The sequence below is a fragment of the Podarcis muralis genome, chromosome 17, assembly GCF_964188315.1.
Source record: "Podarcis muralis chromosome 17, rPodMur119.hap1.1, whole genome shotgun sequence".
Taxonomy (NCBI): Eukaryota; Metazoa; Chordata; class Lepidosauria; order Squamata; family Lacertidae; genus Podarcis; species Podarcis muralis.
In genome coordinates this window covers 39,891,279-39,914,940 of record NC_135671.1, presented here as the reverse complement: position 1 = coordinate 39,914,940, position 23,662 = coordinate 39,891,279, and the positions used below count along the sequence as shown (strand labels likewise).

General features: G+C 46.1%; 1 protein-coding gene across 7 annotated transcripts in view; it reads right to left on the bottom strand.

Moving 5' to 3' along the window:
- IQSEC2 (IQ motif and Sec7 domain ArfGEF 2) overlaps window positions 1-23,662 on the bottom strand; it is a 145,103-nt gene that overhangs the window by 31,832 nt on the left and 89,609 nt on the right. The window contains exon 1 of one of the 7 annotated variants that reach the window (XM_028711392.2): window positions 9,516-9,664. The exons of the other annotated variants lie outside the window; for them this stretch is intronic. Coding sequence (XP_028567225.2) covers window positions 9,516-9,580 — 65 coding nt within the window. The 5' untranslated portion in view covers window positions 9,581-9,664. Of the gene's footprint in view, window positions 1-9,515; window positions 9,665-23,662 lie in introns of those variants that run through there. 7 annotated transcript variants of the gene reach the window in all.

Genomic DNA, 23,662 nt, shown 5'->3' with positions numbered 1-23,662 from the left:
GTGTGGCTTGACACACCAAGGTCAAGACTTGGCAGCTCCACTGACAAAGTCTGGGGGGGGAAACACACCATAGTCACTGCACCCCATCTGTGGTTCTTTCGTCCCATTATCCTAAACTAGCCAATTCAATCAGCTGCCAATATTATCACCACTGTAGAAGTGCTGGTGGTGAAAGGGATGAACCTTTGCCTGCCAGCCACACAGTCATGTAATTTCCCTGATTGACAGAAAACATGCACCACGAAGCTGCTATTATCTCTGCTGGGGCACCAGGCCTATATTCTTTTCCTAGTGGGGCTAACAGCAGCTTCAGGGTGATTTAGATCCAGGAAGCAACATAAGGGGAAAGGGTTAATCACCCGCAGCATCACAGATCCAATCAAAGCTAGAGCCCCTCTACTACCCCAGGCTGCTTCTGACCTAAAAGGGGGGGGGGGGGGGAGAATAGTCAGGTGATGCAATGTCTGATCTCCCATGTTGCATCTGTTTTTGTTCTGAGAAGCAGAAGTTGGCCATTTGGCTCCCAAGCAGTCTTCTTAAATGTTGGGAGTCTGATATATAAACTTTAATGGGATGGGTCAGTTCCCATTCTGAATTCTCCTGACACTGACCTTCTGCGGGAACTTAATCATAGGCACTACCCACTAGGTGCCCATAATGACGTTTATACAATCACATTCTAATAAATTTTTAAAATAGCATTGTTACCTGTGTTGCGTTGCAATAATCAAGATGGGTTGCTAACTCTAGTTCTGGGGAAGCTCATGGACCCCATCAGCTCACAATCGAATCTTAGCTATAGGCAAATGTTCCCATGTGCTGCCCCATGTGCTGCCTTGCCTGCTATTTGGGTGAAGGAGCTGGAATTTCCATAGGCACCTGCATGTGTCTGTTCCATGCAGCACAGGCTGCCTTGAGGGTGCCATGTCTGGACGGCACGAAGCAGATCCACGAGTGTCAAGCTCCACGTGGGACGGGCCAAGTGCTAATGCTACCTCTAAGAGACAAATGGCAGGCAAGGCCAGGAAAGGGAGAGCACAGCAAGAGTGCCTAGCTCACTTCGGATCTCCCATCAAATAGGGATTTCGATAAGGCCACCTGCAGAATGTGTGTGTGTGTGTGTGTGCGCGCGCGCGCGCACACACACACACACACACACACACACACACACAGTATATCTATATAGCCACAATGAGAAAACAAGTACAAATGCTTTGAGTACTTAAAAAAAAAAAAAAGTACTTTGAGTACTACTACTTTTTTAATCCTTCCATTCCTTTAAAAAGGACTTTAGTTGGGTTGTTTGTTTGTTTTACATTGCAGAGCTTACACACATATTCTGTTTTAGAAGCAGACATCCGTCTGGTGAAACTGCTCCTGTTCTAACATTCCACCTTCATTTTTAATTAACGAAGCCTTGGGTGGCAAAGCACACACATATACATCCCGTTTAAGAAGCCATACCTGATCTAATAAAAAGCACACTTACTCAATTCTAAAACTCATGAGCCACCAAACTGAGCACAGCCCATCAGCCACAAACAGTGACTTGTGAGGTTCTTATCAACTCCCTGCTTCTGCAGTCCCAGCAGGCAAACAACAAGTTGTTTGAGTCTCTGGTGCGCTGCCATATAAGGCAATGGCTCACAGGTTATGTAGACCTTTCCAACACAGAGAAGATGCAAGAAGCATACTTTGTTCTTAGAAGATGCAGGAACATGTTGCAGTATCTTAGATGTGGCATCCTCTTCTGTGTGTAAGAAAGAAGGCGGAATGCCTCTTAACTTCGGCAAATGCAGAACTCTGTCGTGCTCTACGGCAATGATTTCAAACTTTTCACTGTTCAGGAACCCTGGAATCCTACTCCAGAATTCCAGCACACAGTAAAGGATTCTGGGAACAGCTAACACAAGCCACATGGCTATACCAATACCCAGACAAAGAAAGATGATGAGCATATCTCAGAAATCAATCAAGCAAGCAATCTTTATTACGGTCAAAAACCAGACAGAAAGTTAACAACAACAACAGCAGCATCATATACCACACTCACATGAAGAAGCGGATGTAATTAACTATTCCCTATAAGCTTAATTACACTAAAAATAACACTCCTTCAGCTAAAATCTGTATTCCATAGATTAAAATCAGTACTCACTCACCAGTCATGACTGCCACCACAGCCTGTCTTGTCCTCGTTGCCATAAAACAGAATTTCGCAACAGGCCTAATGATATCCAGATCTTTATCGACAAGAAGGTATTTAACTTAAGTTTCCTCTGAGCAGCAAGGTAATTTCCTTAACAATGGTAAAATTAGCTCTCTTCAGGTATCACAGTACAATGGGCAGTATAGAAGAACGTGTCCAATGGATTCAATCTCACTGAGTTGCATGGGCATAAAGTTTGTTCAATTGGGATGTCATGATATCTGCCCTCAAGTAGTACTGAGGGCAGTACTTAGGGAAGCTTTTAATGTTTGATGCATTAATGTATTTTAATATCTTGTTGGAAGCTGCCCAGATGGGTGGGGTATAAATAAATATTATTATTATTATTATTATTATTATTATTATTATTATTATTATTATTATTACTATTATTATTACTGAAGGGAGAACATTAAAAAATGCTCGGGAAAAACCCCAATGATGTATAGGGTTATCCACTGCACTTAAGTAATTTGTGGGATGAGGTTCATGTAGAGATTTATAGATTTTAGAAGATCGGTTACAATCATTTTGGAATTCTATGTCCCAGATTAGTTCTTTAATTATATTTCTGGCCCTTCCCATTTCCAGACTTAAAAGATATTCAGGAGAAAGGCCGTAAAAGGACAGTTTTCTTGTAATGCCCTTCCACTATTTTGTTCAATAGTCATCAACCAGCATCAAAGGGAGCAGCCCAGTTGGGGTCCTATTAAGTCCTAGCCATAAAGGGTGGGCAGCCCACAGCCGCTATGATAACTACCCTGGGACCTGAGGAGCCTCAAACTGACACACACTCACCAAGCGCCCCTTTTACCCACAACTGCTTTCTGCCACACACAGGCATGACTATATCTGCCAGGTCTCCAGCTCATATGAGAATAATGGGTTAGCTGATTCCACAGAGAGAGGGAGAGAAGGCCAAATTGCTCCCTGAGGTCTTCTTAAGTCTTGAGAGGCTAGAGAGCATAAAGAATATACGTGCCAGATGGGGGGTAGAGAAAAGCAGAGACGGAGAGATTACCAGAGAATGAATTTAGTCCAGCTTTTGCATTCACTAACTGAACCCTGGTGAATGAGGTGTGGATTGAGGGGAGAGAGAGAGAGAGAGAGAGAGAGAGAGAGAGAGAAAGAGATTGAGATTCACAGGAAATATGCACAACTGTCATTGTGAAAACCCTGTGAAGCATGCAGTATGCTGTCAGAAAGCTGAGCAGCAAGCATCATATGCAATAAATAATTATAAGCATGATGTGCCAGTATTATCAAGAAAAGCTTCCCTGGATACACAACAGACTTTGGGGGGGGGGGGGGGTTAGAGAAAGTGTTGCACAAGATTCATTGACCACTGTGGGGAAAAAGGACAATGAACATGTAGCACACTGTAGAAAATCACAAGAGTGTGGGTTAACAGTCCAATGTTGCTCAAAAGAAAAAAAACGTGTTCCTGTGGTAGGTGTGCTACATACAGTGGTACCTTGGTTCTCAAATGGCTTAGCTGATGAACAAATCGGCTCCTGAATGTCCAAAACCCAGAAGGAACAGCAGCTTTTGCTTGAGTGCAGGAAGCTTTTGCAGCCAATCAGAAGCTGTGCTTTGGTTTTCGAATGGTTTCAGGAGTCGAACGGACTTCCGGAATGGATTAAGTTCGAGAACTAAGGTTCCACTGTACATCATTTTGATAAACACACACACAGAGAGAGAATGCTTTTAAAAACAAAATGATTTAAGTTTTGCAATATGAACAATATTACTTTGTTTCGTAAAAATAACGCACACATACTAAAAAAAAGCCCCACCAACTCTCAAGAAATCTAGAGGAATGATAGTGAGTGTCCAACAAAGAGAGTACAGAGCAAAATATACTACAGAGAAGCTAAAAAACACGTACCATCGTGGAAACCAAAGAGAATGTACAAGGTGCCAGCAGGCAATGTAACATCACAGCCTCCTTCCTGACCCTCAATGGTGAGTTTGGACTGTGCCAGAGACCAAGGAACAGAAGAGAAAGCGGTAGAGGCAAGGGCTCCTCTTTCCCTCCTTGTTAAGCCTTTGTCACCAGCTGAAACAGAAGCTTGGAACTCTGGTACGCTGGGGAGCTGCAAGTTCAAATCTCAGCAGAGCCCTTTTCTGTCTTCTCCTGGTCAAAGCCGGAGAAAGAAAAGACACTTCCTTGTCATTAGCACCAGGGTCCAGCACATCCTGCCTCAATACACCTTCACATTTCAACATATTCAAGCCACACTCTTTTCTACCAGATTTCTGAGCTGCATCCCAGTTAAAGGGATTTCCATTCTCTGGTCCTTTAAATATGCTTCCTTTTCTCCCCCCCCCCCCCCCGCGCAAAGGTTCCCAACCAGAAACGGAACGTTCCTTTACTTCCTTGTCTTCAAATGTTATGGGGCTGAGAGACATGGAAGCGGCTGCATCTTGCTGAGAGTTGAAATTCCATATGGCTGGGCTCCAGGCATGACAATTCCCCTTGGAGATGAGATGGAATGCCATTTGTCAGCTCGACTTCCTTGTTCTATTGCTAAGGGATGCAGCGGAGGGGGGAGCAGCATCTTGGCTCCCTTTGCTGCCCCTCCTTGAGCTTCCGATCACACCTGCTAATAGGGTGCCATGCTGGAATTTATAAACTCTTGCCAGTGCTGCCCTTCCCAAATCACATGGTCTCTCTTATAGCCTTTCCAGACAGCAATAAAACCCCTATTTTATTTTGCTACCCTAAATCCAGAACCAACTTTACCCCAAATAGTGTATGGTTCGGGGGGGGGGGGGCATACTTTTGATCAGTGGGACAACTGAATGTTTGCTGCTATTTGAAAACATGATAATGAAGAAGTGTACCAAAATATGGGCCTCTCTGCTGCAGGGGCACAGCCAGAATTTCTGTGGGGAGGGGGCAGGACTTTTGTTGGAGGAGGTGGGACTTTTGCTAGGGGGGCAGAACTGATGTGATTGGTCAGTTAGTTAAGTATTTCTATTGCTTTACTTGATCTAGGGGGGCAGCTGCCCCCTGCCCGCCCCCCCTTGACTACACCCATGCTCTGTTACAAGGCAGCCTTGTGGGGTTCACCTTTTTCGTTATATTGCATGAGATATCCATTATAAAACAGGAAACATTCAAACTTCTCAAGACTTTTAAAAATGATGTTGGGAAACAAAATGATGCAACAGGACATTGGGTCTTTAAGCAAAGCAATAAGAAATGCAAGGTGACATTTAAGCAATCAAATTCCACATTGCATTCTACACCCGCTACAGGTGCATTTGCTGGGGATAGATAAAATTGCATTTCCCCAGAATTGTGGCTTGCATGCTGGGAGAAGGAGATCTTCTTGCAACAGGTGTCTTGTCAGTGGATGCCTGGATTGCATTCTGTAACTGTGAAACAGCTGCCTCAGACAAATAGAGTGAAAAACAAATGATCACAAAGACAACCTCCTCTCCTCTGAAGTCAGGCACAACTGCTGAAGAGGGGCAAAAGCGGAGCTAGGTTAAAACCGCTCAGAGGCTTTGCCAAAACAATTCCTCACTAGAGTTTTTATTTATTTTGCATATATAATCTCAATTTCCAATATTTTATTTGAATTTATTGTAGAACACTAGGTTTATTTTTCATTTATTTAAAAATATAATTAAAAGAAACAAGCAAAGTTTGTTTTGAAGAAAGAAAGAAAGAAAGAAAGAAAGAAAGAGAAAGAAAGAAAGAAAGAAAGAAAGAAAGAAAGAAAGAAAGAAAGAAAGAGAAAGAAAGAAAGGAAGGAAGGAAGGAAGGAAGGAAGGGGAAAAAACAGTTTGCCTTCCATCCACTTCGGCTGGTGGCCCAGCTGCCCCCTTATCTGGACAGGGATAGCCTAACTTTTGTTGTCTATGCTCTGATAACCTCTAGGCTGAATTACTGCAATGAATTAGATGTAGGTCAGTACCCTGAAGATGATTTGGAAGCTTCAGCTGGTGCAGAATTCGGCGGTTAGGTTGCTCCCTGGGGGCAAAATGGTTTGAACATATTACACCAATCCTGGCCCAACTGCACTGGATATCAATTAGCTTGTGGGCCCAATTCAAAGTTCTGGTTATGACCTATAAATCAGCTTGGGGCTGCTATACCTCAAAGACTGCCTCTCTCCATATGAACTGACCTGGACCTTGTGATCATCTTCTGAGGCCCTTCTTTGTGTGCCTCCTCCATGAGAAGTCCAGAGGGTGGCAACATGAGAAGGGGCCTTTTCTGCAGTGGCTCCCCACTTGTGGAAGGCTCTTCCCAGGGAGGTTCTCCTGGGGCCTTCATTACATATCTTTAGGCACCAGGAAAAACCTTTCTCTATAACCAGGCCTTTAGCTGTGATTAACATTCTATGGCTTTTAAAATGTGTTTCTAAGAGGGCAGTTATTTGGTTTGTTTTTGTTCGATTACATATTATGTATTTTGTGTTCTCATTTTGTATTTTTACGTTGAGATCTTAGGATGAAGGACAGTATACAAATTTAATAAATAATAATAATACTTATGAGAAGGGCTACACATATTCTTTGCCAATATAACTCAAACTCTTGAACATCAAAAGCTGAATTCTGTAATTTTACTGCTGTGTCTAAATTTATACTGTTTTTGCTAGGGGAGGGGCAAAGGACTATATAGGAGCTGTAATGTCACTCCTGGGAATTATATTCAACCACGCCTCTGGTTTCTGATTTCAGCAAGCACTGCCAACACGCTTTAAGGATGCCATTATTATTATTATTATTATTATTATTGTTATTATTATTATTATTATACTGCCCTATACCTGCAGGTCTCAGGGCGGATCAAAATATAAAAACACAATATAAAAACACAAAATACATAGTCAAAATATAAACAGAAACTGCCAAATCTTCACAAACATGAGGACTAGATAGTTTTCCCACCCCCTTATGAAAGTTAGGATTTTTAGGAAGCCACACCCAAACCCACATCCTGATTTTTTCCACTGTATTTCTGCTAAATTTTGGCATACTTGTACATGCACTCTTCTTACAAGTATGACCACCACATTTGTCACCAGATTAAGGGTGGGGGATTACACTGCAACCATGAGGAAAGTCTGTAGTCGGCAAAGTTGAGTCATGTGGACAGGGACATTTTAAAATGTCCCCACTACTCAGTGCTTTTTTTCTACACAAAAGGGGTCTGGAACGCAACTCCCTCAGAAGACCCACCCCAGAGCCCCAAGAGGGAACCAGAGGCCGCCTCTGTCGGGGGGCTGATGGCACGCAGCTGCCCCGCACTTCAGCTGAGCAGTTTGCCCCTCTCGGGTGACCTGGAGCAACAAGGGGGCTTCCTCAGCGGAGGTGAGGCTCTCCTGCATGTCAGCTGTTAGCTGGGAGGCTGAAGAGCCTCAGCAAAGCCCTGCTGCCCCTCTCTGGAGCCCCAGGGGGGGTCTCCTCACGTGCCGGAGGGGCAGCTGAGCTTTGCTCAGGCTGGTCAGGTCCCTCCCCCAGTTCTGGGAGATGCCAGATTGCAGTTCTGGCGAGTTCCACCTGAAATAAGCGCTGCCACTACTGGCTGCAAAATGTAAGGATTCACACCACCACATGGGCAGACGCCATGTTGAGTTTAGAAGCGGAAAGTTGTCTACAAGCAGAGAATGCCAAAATGTTATCCCTGTAAAGTAAGGGACCCAAATCCATGTTGGCGATTGTGCGTACAGAGGAAGGCACAGCTGTCATTCCAGATTAATTACTGCATAGTAAGAGGTTGTGATGGTAGGTGGTACCATGGCTGTGAAGGTGGGGGAACTCAATTGGGACAAAGATGAAACCTATTTCAGGACTGCTGTAGTGCCTTAGAATTTAACTTCTCCACCCAAATCTGTTTCTCCCTTCACGGTCCAAGTTGGGATCTCATCCAGGTGTGAGGTCTTCAAAAATTCTTCCTTATATCTTGGAACCCAGAGTGAGGACCAATTCGCTCATACAATTAATATTAGCTAACTAAAAGGTTGCCCACATCACAGCCTAGCCTGAGCTCAAGCCCTGAAGGCCAAAGGGAGGCCAAGCCCAGCAATGGAGCTAAAAAGAAATGGAAAAGGGAGCCTGTGGATATTTGCAAAAGGCATTCAAAGACCTGACCTGTGGAGAGTTGAGGGACTGACTGATGTTCTTGTTATTACTTTTATATCCCTCCTTTCCTCCAAGCAGCTCAAGGGGGCACAAGTGGTTCTCCCCCTCTTCATTTCATCTTCACCTTGTGAGGTAGGCTAGACTGAGAGACAGTGTCTTGGCTCAAGACACACCCAATGAACTTCATGCCTGGGTAAGGATTTGAACCCTGGTCCCTCTGGTCGCAGTCCAACATGTTAACCACCACTGCACTAAACCAAACCTTGGCTTAGCAAAAGGCCCCAGCTTCAATCCTTAGCATCTCCAGGAAGGGCTGGGAAAGATCCTCGGTTGTCAACTGAGCAAGGTGGTTTGATCCAGTATAAGGTAACTTCCAGCGCTAACTGTTTCCGCTGGGATTGCCAAGGCAGAAGGCAAGGAGATGGATCCAGAGCCAGCAACAGGAGGAGCCAATTCAGTGTGGGTCTGTCCCCATCCACCCTCCTGCGGAGTTCTACCAGAGTGACACGGAGACCAAGGAAGGCCTGATGGCAGAGGGGCAGGCAGGTGGGGGCTGGCCAAGGGCAGGCTGAGGTTGTGGGGCAGCCCCCCAGCAATAGTCTCAAGGTTCCTTTGTCTGCTGAGAAACCCAAGGAAAATCCGGAGGAAAGAAGGCAGGCTGTTCCAGACAGATGATGGGCACAGCGGTGGGGGTCAGCCACTGAGTGCAGGGGGGGGCAAGGGACATTGCTGCCCAAGGGGCATCTTTGGGGCGTGTGGCTCCTGCTACTGGTAAGGAAGGCAGGAGGGGATAAGGGGATAAATGGAGGGGGGATGGTAAGGAAACTACTCAGGAGAAATTATGTGGGAGACCCGTATGAGACATCAGAAAGGTTTCCTTCTAAGATCATTTAAGAAATTTTAAAATCTGACAGATTGTGAGGAGGGGGGGGGATGTGAGAGGCTACGAAAGGGGTATTTCCTGGATGGGTGGGCATCACCCTGTGGGGTATCGGAGAAAACTCCCCCCCCCCCGCGCGCAACATTTAATCCGCTGAAGGAAAAAGCAGATGGGGAGCGGGGAGTTCCCTGACGAAGAGGACTGATATTGGGGGGGAGGAGGAGGGATTTCTCTGCCGGCTGCAATATTCCCCGCGCTCCTTCAGCACCCGCGCAGCCCGGGCGAGGCGGAGGCCGGGGGGGGCCGGGGGGGCGCACTCACCCGCGCAGGAGCTTGTGCTGCAGCTGCCCCGGGCGGCGCTCGGACGAGCATTGCAGGCACCACATGGCCGGGCAGGCGGGCGGGGAAGCGCCGCGGGGTCTCAGCCGCCGCCGCCGCGGTTCCTCGGAGCCCCCGAGCAGCGCCGCCGCCGCCGCCTCTCCTCCATCCCTGCCTGCCTGCCTGCCTGCGTGCGGCGCGCCAAGCCGAGGAGGAGCCTGCGCCGCCAGGCCCGCCCTCCTCGCCGGCCCCGAGGGGCGCCGCCTCCCGGACCCCCAGACGGGTGGGCCCCGCTTCCGCCAGGCGCGCCGGCTCCGCGATGGGGGGCGGAGGAGCCCCGCGCGGCTGCCGGGATTCCCTTCAGCTCCGCGCTTCTCCGGCGGGCGGGGCCAGGGAGGAGCCAGGCTGCGGGATTTGGCGACCCCCCCACCCCACCCCCGCCGCCCTTTGGCTCGTCCTCTCTCTCTCTTTCTAAAAAAGAATAAATGCCCGCCTGTCTAGCTGGTGGCTGCCAGGTCCCTTAGCCCGCTATGCCACCCCTGCAGTTCGGGAAAGCTCTGGCTGGGTGATTATTATGATTCATTAATTAAATTTGTATACCGTCCTTCATCCATAGATCTCAGGGCGGTTCACAGCACAAAAGTACAAGATTAAAAAAGCACAAAATATACAACAAAAGCAAGAACAAAAACAAACCAATAACCCCACCCCCTCCCACAACACATTTAAGGGGTACTGGGTGTTAGTCAGCCCAAGGCCTGGTGGTTTAAAAATTCACTTTGCACACCCACAGGGACATATTCCAGAAATATAGGCTTCTCCACTGTAATAGCTTAAGAAAGCTGCACTGGATCAGACCAGCGGCCTTTCTAGTATGGATAGCATCCTGTTTACCACAATGGCTAACCAGCACCACCAGCCAGACAAGAGCCCACAGCACACTCCTCTGCTTCCCACCTCACCAGCATACTGCCTTTGTTACCAGAAATAATGCATAGCCATCATACCTAGTAGCCACTGATAGCCTTATCCTTCAAGAATGTGTCTAAATTCCTTCAAGGTCCTCACTACATCTTCTGGTAGCCAGTTGCACAGTTGAGCAATGGATGATGAGAAGAAGCACGTCCTTTGGTCTCCCTAAATCTGGCAACAGCCAGCTCCACTGGATGACTCTAGTCTCTACTTTCTCCACTAAATTTAATATACCTCTATCATGCTTCCCTTTACTCAGCTTTCAAACTAAAATGCCCCTAAACTGATTCCTTTGTATTGAGACAGAACAGGCACCAATATTATTAAGGAAGTCAGTATGTGAATTTGACATACATGTCTAATTTATTAATCTAGTCAGCTGTTTGTAACAATTGTCATTCAGCCCACCCTCTCTTCTCAAACCTGGAAATGGGTTGTCCCATCTTTTCAGTTTTTGAATGGCCCCTCATTTGACAGAAGCTTAAAGCACAGAAAAGCAGCAGATTGATGTTTTCTCCTAGTGCAGGAAAAGCTCTGCATGCTAAATTTTTACCTGTCAGGCTGCTACAAAAGGGAGAAGCACAAAAAAGATGGCAATCTTACCAAGGAAAAGTATAGCCCAAGCATCCCAAACTGCAGCTCTCTTTAGCAGTCTTAAGCTTTGTTTTGTTACATCTTGTTTCATTGGGAGACACTGCACCTGCTAAATTTCTGTGGTATTCAGGCCTTAAACTGCTGTCCTATTGCCAGCTGTAGAAAGCAAGTGGTGATGGGAGGGGGAAGGTACATGAGCAGCTAATTAGGGGGGGAGATATGGTCAACAGCGGTCTCAGGGGGCAAATTTTGAGACCCCAAAAAAGCAGCAGGCAGACAGATCTGACCACCGGGCACATCCCCTGCAGGAAGCCCCTGACAGTGCATTTGCACAACACTTGTTCTTGTGCGGGAAATGTGGAGAATGCACTCCCTGTGAATGAGTGTGTGTTTGTGTGTGTGAAGGGGAAGTTGCCATTTAGGCTGTCTTCCTCAAGCACCAAAATGTCTGGGGTGAGGGAGCTCCCTCAGATAGAGCACGGTTTAATTCTCAAATCATGCTAACATTTTTGGCAAAATGGTAAGTTGGAGGTCATAGGTCATACACTTCAACAGGTAACCTTCCAAGCCAAGCCAAAATGCTGAGCTCATTTTCCCTTCCTCATTCATTTAATGCCACCTTATTCACACCAGGGAGATGATGGGGAGAGGGTTGAAAAGGTAGCCTGACCAGCTTCAATTTTGGGGTGGGGGAAAGAAATAATCTGGAACACTATACCAAGGAAACCATCCTGCAGAGAAGAGTCTAGTTCAATCCAGACCACGGAGCCAACTAGACCAGCATCCTTGTTTTCAGCAGCAGCCAGCCCATTTGCCTCTGCAGAAAGTCCACAAGCAGGAAATGAACAGGGTAACTGCCCTCCCCTGACTCACGGCTTCCAGCTGCTGAAATAACAAACATTCTGCTAACTGTGGTGGGGCTTGAGGAGGGTTGTGTCAGGGAGGGTCGTGTAGTGGAAACAGGCGGCAGAGCCCTACACAAATGCTATCTAGTCATCTACAGTGCACAAATTTTATTGTTTTTATTTTCAAGGCTTAGATAAAGGGGGGGGGTGGCCATGCTCCTTCCTTCCTCAGCAACTGGCTCAAAAGCAAAATAAAATAAAAGTAAAATGTTCCATGCCCCTCCATGGATCACTGCCTTGCTGTGGCGAAGGGGCTTGAAGAACTCAGAGAAGCTATGAACTATGCCGAGCAGGGCACACAAGATGAACAGGTCATAGTGGAGAGTTTTGACCAAACGTGATCCACCTGGAGGAGGAACCGGCAAGCCACTCCAGTATCCTTGCCAAGAAAACTCCATGGACAAAGACAACAGGCATATAAAAGTTATGACGCTGGAAGATGAGCCCCTCAGGTCGGAAGGCGTCCAACATGCTACTGGGGAAGAGCGGAGGACAAGTACAAGTAGATCCAGAGCTGATGAAGCGGCTGGGCCAAAGCCGAAAGGACGCTCAGTTGCGGATATGCCTGGAAGCGAAAGGAAAGTCCAATGCTGTAAAGAAAAATATTGCATAGGAACTGGAGAGAGACTCTTGAGAGTCCCATAGACTGCAAGAAGATCAAACGCATCCATTCTTAAGGAAATCAGCCCTGAGTGCTCACTGGAAGGACAGATCGTGAAGCTGAGGCTCCAGTACTTTGGCCACCTCATGAGAAGAGAAGACTCCCTGGAGAAGACACTGATGCTGGGAAAGATGGAGGGCACAAGGAGAAGGGGGCGACAGAGGACGAGATGGTTGGATAGTGTTTTCGAGGTTACCAGCATGAGTTTGTCCAAACTGCGGGAGGTAGTGGAGGACAGAGGTGCCTGGCGTGCTCTGGTCCATGGGGTCACGAGGAGTCGGACACGACTAAATGACTAAACAACAACAAAATGTTCCATGACTAAAATGTCCCCACCCGCCCACCCGGTCAGGTGGCAAGTACACTTCATTTGTTTAACTCAACATGTAATATTAAATATTCCAGGATATTGGAGGTTCCATGTACCCTTCATGGCTTATTGTCATTGACAGATCTAATCTCCATATATTCCCAAGACAGGCTGATAAGTCCTAGTGCTGCCCAATCATCACTCTCCTGCTGTAAGTTACATGAGGAATTGCAATCCCACATTTTATGGGGGTGTAACATTCTTTTACATTTCTACATCCTGTTATTGTCAATCCACCTAAGCAGACATGACATAGCTGCATAAGCAGGGAAGGGTCAAATCACCTGAACACATGTATTTTAGGATCTTCTTTAAAAAAATTAAAAATCCATTAAAATATGCACATACAGAGATCTACAATTTGATGTCAATGTTGCCCCATAAGTGAATGAACAAAGCATAGCTATTACAGTGGGGAAGAAACATAAGCTACTAACCATCACCATGTCTTGTAACAATAATTTCCACAAGCTGGTTAAGTGTCACATGAAGAAATACTGTCCTCTGTTTGTCCTGAATAAACTGCCTAATCACACAGTTAACATGCACTTATTTATGTGGTTACATGAGATGAACTCAAAATACTGGGGGGAAATTAACAAACCTGATACTCTATGTATGTACTCTTTAGCTGTGTGGGTGCTACTATAAAAGACACTCACATAGGTCCACTCCTGGCCCAAATCTTGGGTGCCTTTGTGAGCATGGAAACTTACCTACCTACACACACAATGAGGAAGCAGCACGAAAACAACTCAGAAAACTCTCTAAGACTCACAAGCCTTCAATCATTCCCATGCACACACAGAGAAGCATGAACATAAGCAAGACTGCATACTGTTCATACATGTGAGCAAAGAAACACTGGCAGGCAGTTACAAGTATCGGGGGTGGGTCAAATAGTTGGGTCAAATAGGGCCTATAGAATTGTTTATGTACATACATATACAAAGTGATAAAAACATTCAGATCAATATTGCCTTTACCCATGTTTACAACACAAACACCTAAGCTATCGCTCCTACAACCCTCAGACCATATTATTAATCATTGACAATATACAGTTTATCAGATGGAAGCTGCAATCCTATACATACTTACTTGGGAGCAAGCCCCATTGAGTTCAGTGGGACTTACTTCTCAGAAGACATAGATAGGATTGGGTTGTTGAAAAACATATTTTCCTGTTGTGAGCCCCTTTTGAGCATTGCCCCATCTATCCAGTCTTACAAGGCTATAAATAAATCCTGGAACGTGCAAGTGTGCCATAACACACATCCAACACACAAATTTCAAAAACAGAAACTGTAAAATAACCTGCAAAGATAAAATGTTCATGTACAAGCAATGCTCTCTCCATCTTATGCAAATATATAAACACTGGGCAGAGTGAACCCTCAAACTACTGCAATCCCCTCTGTCTTCACACACCCCTTGCACCCCACTTGCATGTAATACAGACAGACTATATCTTTCCTTCTTTTCTGTGGCTGAACTGGCTGAACTGCAACTGCCCTCCCACCTTGTTCCCCATCCTCAAACAACTGACAACAACAGCAACACAGCTACGAAATTATTGATGAAGCAGAGCAGGCCTTGGATGTGGTTGCCATGGGGATGAGCGGAGGGGGGTGAGATGCTAGGTTGCTATGGCTGCTGCAAGGAAGAGGATGGGTACCATCATCACCATAGTGATGTTATGGGAGTCGAGATGCTCAAAAGCTTTAAAAGGGAGGGTGTGCAGCCTGGATTTGTGGAAAGAGTGGCCCAGAAGTGCAGAGACACCCCTCCCACTTGGGGCTGGACTATGGGAGGATAAGCACGTTTCTGTGAGCAAAGGGAGAGAATTCTCTCTGAACAAATGGAATTCTTCATTTATTTCTGCAATACAGATGAGGCTGTAGCTTGTCCATGAAGTAGACACTTTATGTCTTACACACACACACCCCATTCCTGCACACACAAAGCAGTTGACATATGAGAAGGGAGGTTGGGAAACCCTGGATTTGCGGCCAGTGCAGAGGCTGCAGATTCAATTGCCCCTTGAGAAAAGCAGGAGGTGAAGGGAACTTCCACTCCCACCTACAGTTTCCCAGCATGTGTGAGGAGAAAGCAATTGAGTGGAAACTGGGAGCCAAGTCTCCTGCTTTTTATGCCTAAGCTCATGGTCGACCACCTTAAGAAGGGGATCCTGGAGTCAAAACACAGGGTGGTGGTTTTTTTATTTCTCTGTTTTAGCAGACGTTACCTGGCTGTAGAACCCCCTCCCAAATGTCACCCCTAAATAGTACAGCAATTTGGAGTCGCCATAATTGTTGCATGCCTGCCCATTGTCATGGCAACAGTTCCAAAATAGCTATCTCACAGAAAGGCTCCAGAAAAGAGAGGGGGGTGTTATGCTGCTCAATAAATAACATTTCAATGCCAATTAACTCTTCTTGCCATTCCAATTGCTGCTGGAGTCGAGATTATAATCACTACTCCTCTCAAGTCACATTGGCTATGGGAGTGAGCACATGTCGGGGATAGTCAGTCCTGGTGTGTCTAGGGATATTATCCTCACCCCCCATACTGGTGCCAATACAAACACTGACACATGTTCACGAGCATAGGCAGGCACATGCCTTCTGACAGACACATGGTAACATTAAAAAAAAGCACACATTGACTCAACCCTCAGCAGAGTCTTACTAACAAACCACACACACAAATATCTAAAGCTGCATATTTCACTGATGCATCAACAATATGTGCAACAAAATATAAAAGTCACAAACTATGCTATTGTCAGGAGAGTCAATGCAAAGACACCTCACTGAATGTACTCCACTGTATATTCCAATAAAGCATCAAAATCTATATCAGTGGTTCTCAAAGGATGTGGCACGTCACACTGGTGTGGTAGGAGAGGATGACAAGTGTGGCAGGAAGATTCAAGGACAAATTGTTTGTTTGTTTGTTTGTCTGTCACCCATCTGACTGAGTTGTCTCAACCATTCTGGGCAGCTTCCAACAAATTAAAACACTGAGTAGTTTAAAAAATTAAAACACATAGTATCAAAATACATATTTTTTAGAATATGGATTTATATTTTTTTCAAAATGAGAGCAAAAGCATTAAGTGATACTGAGGACAATCCTAGTTGTGACCCAGAATCGCCGTTTGAAGAGAGGGCTTTGTCTATTCTTCTACAGTTCACCATGACATACTGTTGCAAACAGGAATTTTCAACTCTGACAAATATGAAAGATCAGAAAAGAAAAGGGCTTATTTGTGTTGATGAGGAGATGAGAGTTTGCTTGTCTCAAATTAGACCTAATATATTTACCCAGCAAAAGCAGAGTACCTCCAGAAAAAAGCACTGCTTAAGTAAGAGGCTCCTTTATAATTATATATACCTTTACCTTATTATGTGAATGATTCATGTTCTGACGTAGCTGCGTTGGTTTATACTTTCTAGATGTCCCATGATCATATAACAAAGTACGGTAGTTGTGTTATATGTTATAAATCAAGCCCTGCCAGGAGTTTCCCAATGTATTTCCCTTATCAATAAAAAAATGGTGTAATGCAAGCAAATTTTTATCCTGAAAGTGTGGCCCAGAGAAAACAGTTTGAGAACCACAGACATATATTCAAGGTGCAGAACCAGAAACATAACCACTTGCAATTTATTAAATAATGCACAGATCTGACAGAAACATGGGATACATTTATGGCAGTTGGGCATATCAACCTCTACTAAATACAGAATACCCAACGCTTAAGGCAGTGCACCTCCAGGTTGCTGGATGACAAACAAGGAGAGAGAGATGCCTCCCTTGTGTCTTGTTTATGGACTTCCTAAAGGGATTGGGCTGGACATGTTAGAAAAAGGATTACTAGATAGACCTCTGGTTTGATCCAACAAGGGCTTTATGCTCTTCCATGCTGAGCTCTGTGACTTACCATTAATTTCACACTGATCAAATACTTTTGAGAATTCAAAATGCTTTGCATATGCAGTACTGACCTGGTTCTCTCATCACATTAATGATAGTTTAATGGTTTGATGTGCTCAAAATGCTGCTCAAAAGTTATTCCGATTTCCGCCATGCCACAAATGAACAAGACAGAGTCTGGCTTGTTGTGTCACTGAACCTCAACTTATGCTTTTTCCCCTCTGTAAAGTCACAGAGCTAAACCACAAGCAATAACTAATGTTTTCATATACCAATAATCCTAGGGGACATCCTTACACTGAACTAAGACAGGCTAGAGAAGGACATTAATTTCTTCGTATCAAACTGCAGATCAACTGAAATCCCACCAAAACCTTGGGGATTAAGCCAAGTTGTTAAAGTCAATATAAACATGTGTGAAAAGAGAGATAGACTCACTAGAGAGATAAGAACCACCACCCCCCAGGCAGGACCTGCCGCATCTTCCAAAAAGTCACGTTAAACCACCTTTGGTTGCAACTCTTAATTTATACCTCTCTTCCTGCCACCTTCAGCTTGGTGTGTTCAAAAGGAACTCCTTTTGCTTACCCAACAGAATCCTTGTGTTATAATCCACATAAGGCAGCAGCTACAGATCAGGTCACAAGGTGTAGGGGGCGGTCCTTTTCCTCCTTGCTGATCAGGATACAGAACAGGAAGGACTATTGGTCACTAGCTGTAGGACATTCCTGCTTGAGCAGTTTGTGCTGGGGAAGGTTTGCTTCAGTCTAGCATCTTATTAGTTGGGTGAGCACTTGCTAAACTCATCTGACATGATTGAATAGGCTTAACCACTGGCCAAGGAGAACAGCCCCCAAAGAGTCACCCACAATCCAGAATTTCCACACCCAGCACGCAAAACACAAAGGCCATGTCATCTGTCACACCCACACTATAAATAGCCCAAAGTTTCTCTCTCTTACAAACACTGCATGCACAATTACTCTCACATTGGCACAGCCTAACAAACTCCTAGTATCTGTCTGAACTATGGAACAAACCCACAAGTTCTGGTCCCAAACCCCTTCCTTTGCTCTAAACTACTAGACCCTGTTTTTCTCCCACAAGAATGAAGAGTGTTCATTTGTTTTCACTACTGAAGTGACGATATGTTCTACTTTATAGAGAACAGTCCTTAACTGGAAGGCATCCTCTTTTTGAAGGGCTATTTTAAAGATAAAGACCCATGCAACAGAGAGCCTTAGCAGGCACAGAGGTTACCTGGTTGCAGTGGCCACAGTCTTCTCCAGCAGGGAGGGATGCATTGCGGGATGGCAGCTCTTTGAGAACAGAGGACTGGACTAGATGGACCTTTGGTCTTATCCCACACTGCTTCTCTTATGTTCTGATGGTAATTATTTTTACATTTGTATCTATACATAAATATTAGCATATTCATATTTTATTCACATCTGCACTCTCTGTTCTCCTCTTATCTGTGGTATCTTTTTGATAATGCAGAAGTGGCTGCCCTATTCACCATAAACTATGACAGACGCAGCAAGCAACAGAAACCAGAGAGCTGGTTCAGACTCGGCTGGTAAACCTGGCCTGCTCCACTTTCGCTGCAGATGGGGGCTCCCATGACTGAGTGCCCCCGCATACCAAAACTCTCTCTCTCCCAGCAGCGCTGACTTGGGCCCCAGACTGTGGGTGCCCAGTGTGCACATGCCATGCTGCAACGTCATGACGTCCCATCGCATTGCGCAGAGCAGCCTTTAACCTAGAGCCTTTTCCTGGAGTTGGGACAGCTGCCCAGGTACTAAAACCAGGTGTGCTCAGAGCAGAGCAGGCCAGCTACAGCTCACAATAACTGCTCAATGTTTGTTGTGATTACAGACTTCAAGCTCTCCTTTGCTGCCAGGTGGTCCACTGCAAAGAAGATAAAGGTTCTGTATCTTGATCTTCAACAGTTCTATCTCCAGCTCTGACAGCAGAAATAATGTATTAGGGAGTTGAGTTGCTATCTTCCCCCCCCCCCCCCCCCCCGTCAGAGCACCTCTGCCTTTAATGGTTACACAAGAGACAAATTTAGCATGTGAAATTCTTCCCAATATGCAGCTGTTGAAGACATAATGTGGGGGGCCTTCATAGTAGCCTGGCATACAAAAAACTATCAGGAGAAGCTTTTCTCCGCCAACAAAAACATCAAGCTGCTATATTTTTGAGTTTTAAAGGTAAAGGTAAAGGTAAAGGGACCCCTGACCATTAGGTCCAGTCGTGCCCGACTCTGGGGTTGCGGCGCTCATCTTGCTTTACTGGCTGAGGGAGCCGGCGTTTGTCTGCAGACAGTTTTTCCAGGTCATGTGGCCAGCATGACTAAGCTGCTTCTGGTGAACCAGAGCAGCGCACGAAAACGCTGTTTACCGTCCCGCCGGAGTGGTACCTATTTATCTACTTGCACTTTGGCGTGCTTTCGAACTGCTAGGTTGGCAGGAGCAGGGACCGAGCAGCGGGAGCTCACCCCGCCGCGGGGATTCGAACCGCCGACATTCTGATTGGCAAGCCCTAGGCTCTGTGGTTTAACCCACAGCGCCACCCGCGTCCCATTTTTGAATTTTAGGCTACTGTTAAAAAGCTGCAGAAACAAAGTCATTCTTTTAAAAAGCGGGAACCCATCCCCAGGTGTGGAAAAGGAATGGCAACTAAGAGGGATGGGGCAGCTGTTGAGCCTCTGCTAGGATGGGAGGCAGCATAGTTCAGGAGCTGGCACCTCAGACGTGGAATTCCTGAATTCCAATCCCAGTTCAGTATGGTAGCCTTGGGCACATAGGAGCCAACTCATAGGGGCCGAGGTCCCTTCACCCCCTAATATAATATTTGAGGGAGCCACCCCCCCAAAGTTGATAGGCAGTGCCATTCAAATGTGTTTTTTTTAAATGTTATTTATCAAATTTTTCAAAAGTGCCATTCAAATGTTGCGTGTGCACCACATCATGTGCCTATGTGGGGCAGAACATACCTGGGTCCCCCCAATATTTTATTCAAGTTGGCATCCCTGCTTCGGCAAGTGGCCCCCTTTCTACCTCAGTTCCTCAAACTGTAAAATGGGAATAAGGGTGACCTCTCATGTTGGGAAAGTTGATGTTATCCACCCTGATAAGGCTGGCTATGGGGCTAGAGAAGCACCCCCCCCCCATGCCAGCTGCGCCTTCTCACTTGTACATATTTTGCTCAATAGGCATGCTGCTTCAGAAAGGGGACTTTTCACTTCTCCAGTGTTTTAGACACATGCAATTGATCTTCTGGAGCACTGATGTCTTTGACCAATTTGCAGGTTGTGCACTCTGAGTGACTACTGTTATACACAATTAAATAGTCCTGTGTGTTTGGTAAGCATTTGCTTTTAAAATGTGGTGCCTGCTTGTTTTGTCTTGATGATATTGTTATAGTTAAGAGATAAACAGAAGTAACCACAACCAATGCTCTTAAAATTCACTGTGCCGCACACCCTTAGCCTCAGTTATAACTAAACATACCTTGGAACTTTGCCCCTCCCAATGAAATCGAATACAGCCAAATTGGTGGGCCAGTTTTGACAAAAGTGAACCCCCCACCCCCACTTGAAATTCGCTGGGAAATCCTCTGGCACAAGCCCTCCTGAAACTTCCTTTCCTGTTCCTTCTGTGAGAGAACTTACCAACTGACTGCATCTCATGGATCACAGCTGGCTACCTCTCACTCTGCTTGTCTTCAGGTATAACCTGACTCTACTGCCCAGGGACTCATGGTAAGGCTACCTTGGATCTGAGCAGCTGCAGCAAGAGGCCCCACTTGACACCACACCACACCTTCCCCAACATCTGTTTCCCTCATTTGATTACTTAAATCTTCTTCCCACTGAAGCCAGGGCTCCCATCTCGGTGTTGACTTCATAAAAAGCAATCAATCAATCAAACAAACAAACAAACAAACAAACAAACAAACAAACAGAGACACTCCGTTTTTGAGAACAGTCACAGTGCAAAAAGATAAAACGTGAGGGACTCCCATTTTCAGCTTCCTGCAGCCCTAGCCTGCTGCACTGGAAACCTGTAAAGATAAAACTGGCAGCAACCACCACCACAATCTTAGACCCAACCATCCATCCATCTCTTGTAGCTGTTATCCTTGTCAACTGAAACTACCAAGCCCTGGGCTGCCACAGCTGCAATCCTAAACACCCACAGCCAGGGTCCTGCTAGGCAGGAGTGGCCTGGCAGCGGCTTGAAATTACACAAGCTACTGTGTAGAAATATATAAAACAAATAAATAAATTGTCCAGTAGCACCTTAGAGACCAACTAAGTTTGTTCTTGGTATGAGCTTTCGTGTGCATGCACGAAATATCTGGTATCTGAAGAAGTGTGCATGCACACCAAGAACAAACTTAGTTGGTCTCTAAGGTGCTACTGGACATTTTTATATATATATATATATATATATATATATATATATATATATATATATATGCTTTCGTAGATTTTCACGGGTACAGGAATGCAGGTTTTGGTGTCCTCGGGTGTCTTCCCGTGTAAAAGTTGGGGTGTCTAGGCGACGTTTCGACGAGGTCTCACTCGTCATCTTCAGGCTGGTGCTTTCGGCTTCTTGTTACTCTGTTCCAGTAACAAGAAGCCGAAAGCACCAGCCTGAAGATGACGAGTGAGACCTCGTCGAAACGTCGCCTAGACACCCCAACTTTTACACGGGAAGACACCCGAGGACACCAAAACCTGCATATATATATATATATATATATTTCTACTGCGTCAGACCAACACGGCTACCTCCCTGAAGCTACTGTGTATCTTCTTTTAAAGGGGAATGGTTGCCAAAGGGAGTGGGGGGTGAATGTAGGGGGGGCATGCAGGATGGGTGTATGTGCAGATGGGAAGCAGCACAAGCCTGGACATTACTTCCAACCCACCCAGTGCATACCCTCCAACATTTCTCTGGCGAAAATAGTGACATCCCATTCCATCATGATATTTTTACTATTTATACCACACACATCTTACTAGGTTGCCCCAGTCACTCTGGGCAGCTTCCAACATATATAAAAACATAATAAAACATTAAACATTTTTAAAAAAACATTCCTTATACAGGTTTGCCTTCAGACGGCTTGCAGGTTGGATACTCCATACCCCCCAACATTTCTCTAATGAAAATAGGGACACCCTAAGGAATAGGGACACTTGGAGGGTCTGTGTGTGTGTGCAGATGGGACGCAGCACAAGCCTGTCTTTCACTGCTTCCAGCCCACCCAGTGCCCCCACCCCCATGATATGCAGCATAACCCAGAAGTAACTGCGCTCAGGACCTGGGTGTGCAGGTGCTCCTCTCGCTCATGATTCGTAGGGATTGGCACCCGTCCAGTTGAAAGGTGTGCACCAAAGTCTCACATCCCCCTTCCAGCCTGGCAGGCAGCTCTTCTTCCCCAGGCTTTAGTCCCTTCCTTGCTATAGCAGCCTCTCGGCCTGGGCCTGATCTTTAGGCCTGGAACTTCCCCCTGCTCTTGCTGGTCCTGGAAACTGCAGTTGCTCCCCCAACTTCTTTGTCTAACACCAACCAACACAGATATAGCAGGAAGTTACTTGCTAATCATTCATGGAGACTCATCCCAGCACAGCTGCTCCTCACTCTGATTCCTCTGCCTTTGTCTCCCCTGCATCAAGGGCAGCCTTCAGTTCTGCATGTCCCTTGTAGTGGGGGAGGGGGTTTTTCCAACTGAGACGCCCCACCCAAGTGTTCTGTTCCCATCTGGCAGCTTCCTCTTTCAATTTCCTCTTCAGTTCTCCCCCTGCCACCCAATTCCGTTGACTACAAAGTCGTTACACAGCCTAGTTCCTTATACATTCTTCCCAATCATCACCAGGAGTGCAACAGCTGGCTCATTTGACCAGCATCATGAGCCTCCAGCGCCAGCCCAGGACATTTTGGTACTGAGGCCTAAAATCTAAATGGCATCCCCTCTCGTGAACCTCAAGTCAAGCTGTCATGAAGTTCTCATGCATGGCTCCCATTAATTTCATTGGGGAACCTGCGGGGTCAGCTCTGCCTTGTCTTCTAGCCCTTAATGACACCCCAAATCACCACCTCGCCTGGCCTCATGATGGGGCCACCTCTGCTTAGAGGCCAAGACACCTGAGAGGCACCCTAGGAGTGCCCCCTGCAGGGACTGGAGTAGCCTGTCGAACCAGTAGACACCAAGCATTGTGCCCTGCCAGTGTGCATTCCTGTCATAGCTGAAGAACAAACAGCACATCCCCCAGGCAGTTCTTCTCTTCCTGAGTCACTGTGTCCTCCTTGGCAGGACCTGTTCTCAGTGTCTGGCTTGGCCTCCTTTCACACCCTTCAGCCATAGGGGCCATAGTCACTACCTCTTGCCACAGAAAAGATGAGAGCCAGCAGCTTTCTCCATCAGTGCCGGCACCACCATCCCCTTATCACTGCCAGCTCTGAAGCTTGCAGAGGACCATTTCCTGGTGGGTTGTGCCTTCCAGAGGTTACACCTGCCTGCCTCTCTCTCTAACACCTTTAATACCATCCAGAATCTGCACCCTGACAGACATTGATTTGAATTAATGGTAAGGCTGCCTTAGCCCAAGCAGAATCCAATGTGGAAGGGCAGCTGCCTCTGGAATGGGATGGGTGAGCAGCAGACACACAGCATAAACTTTGAGCAG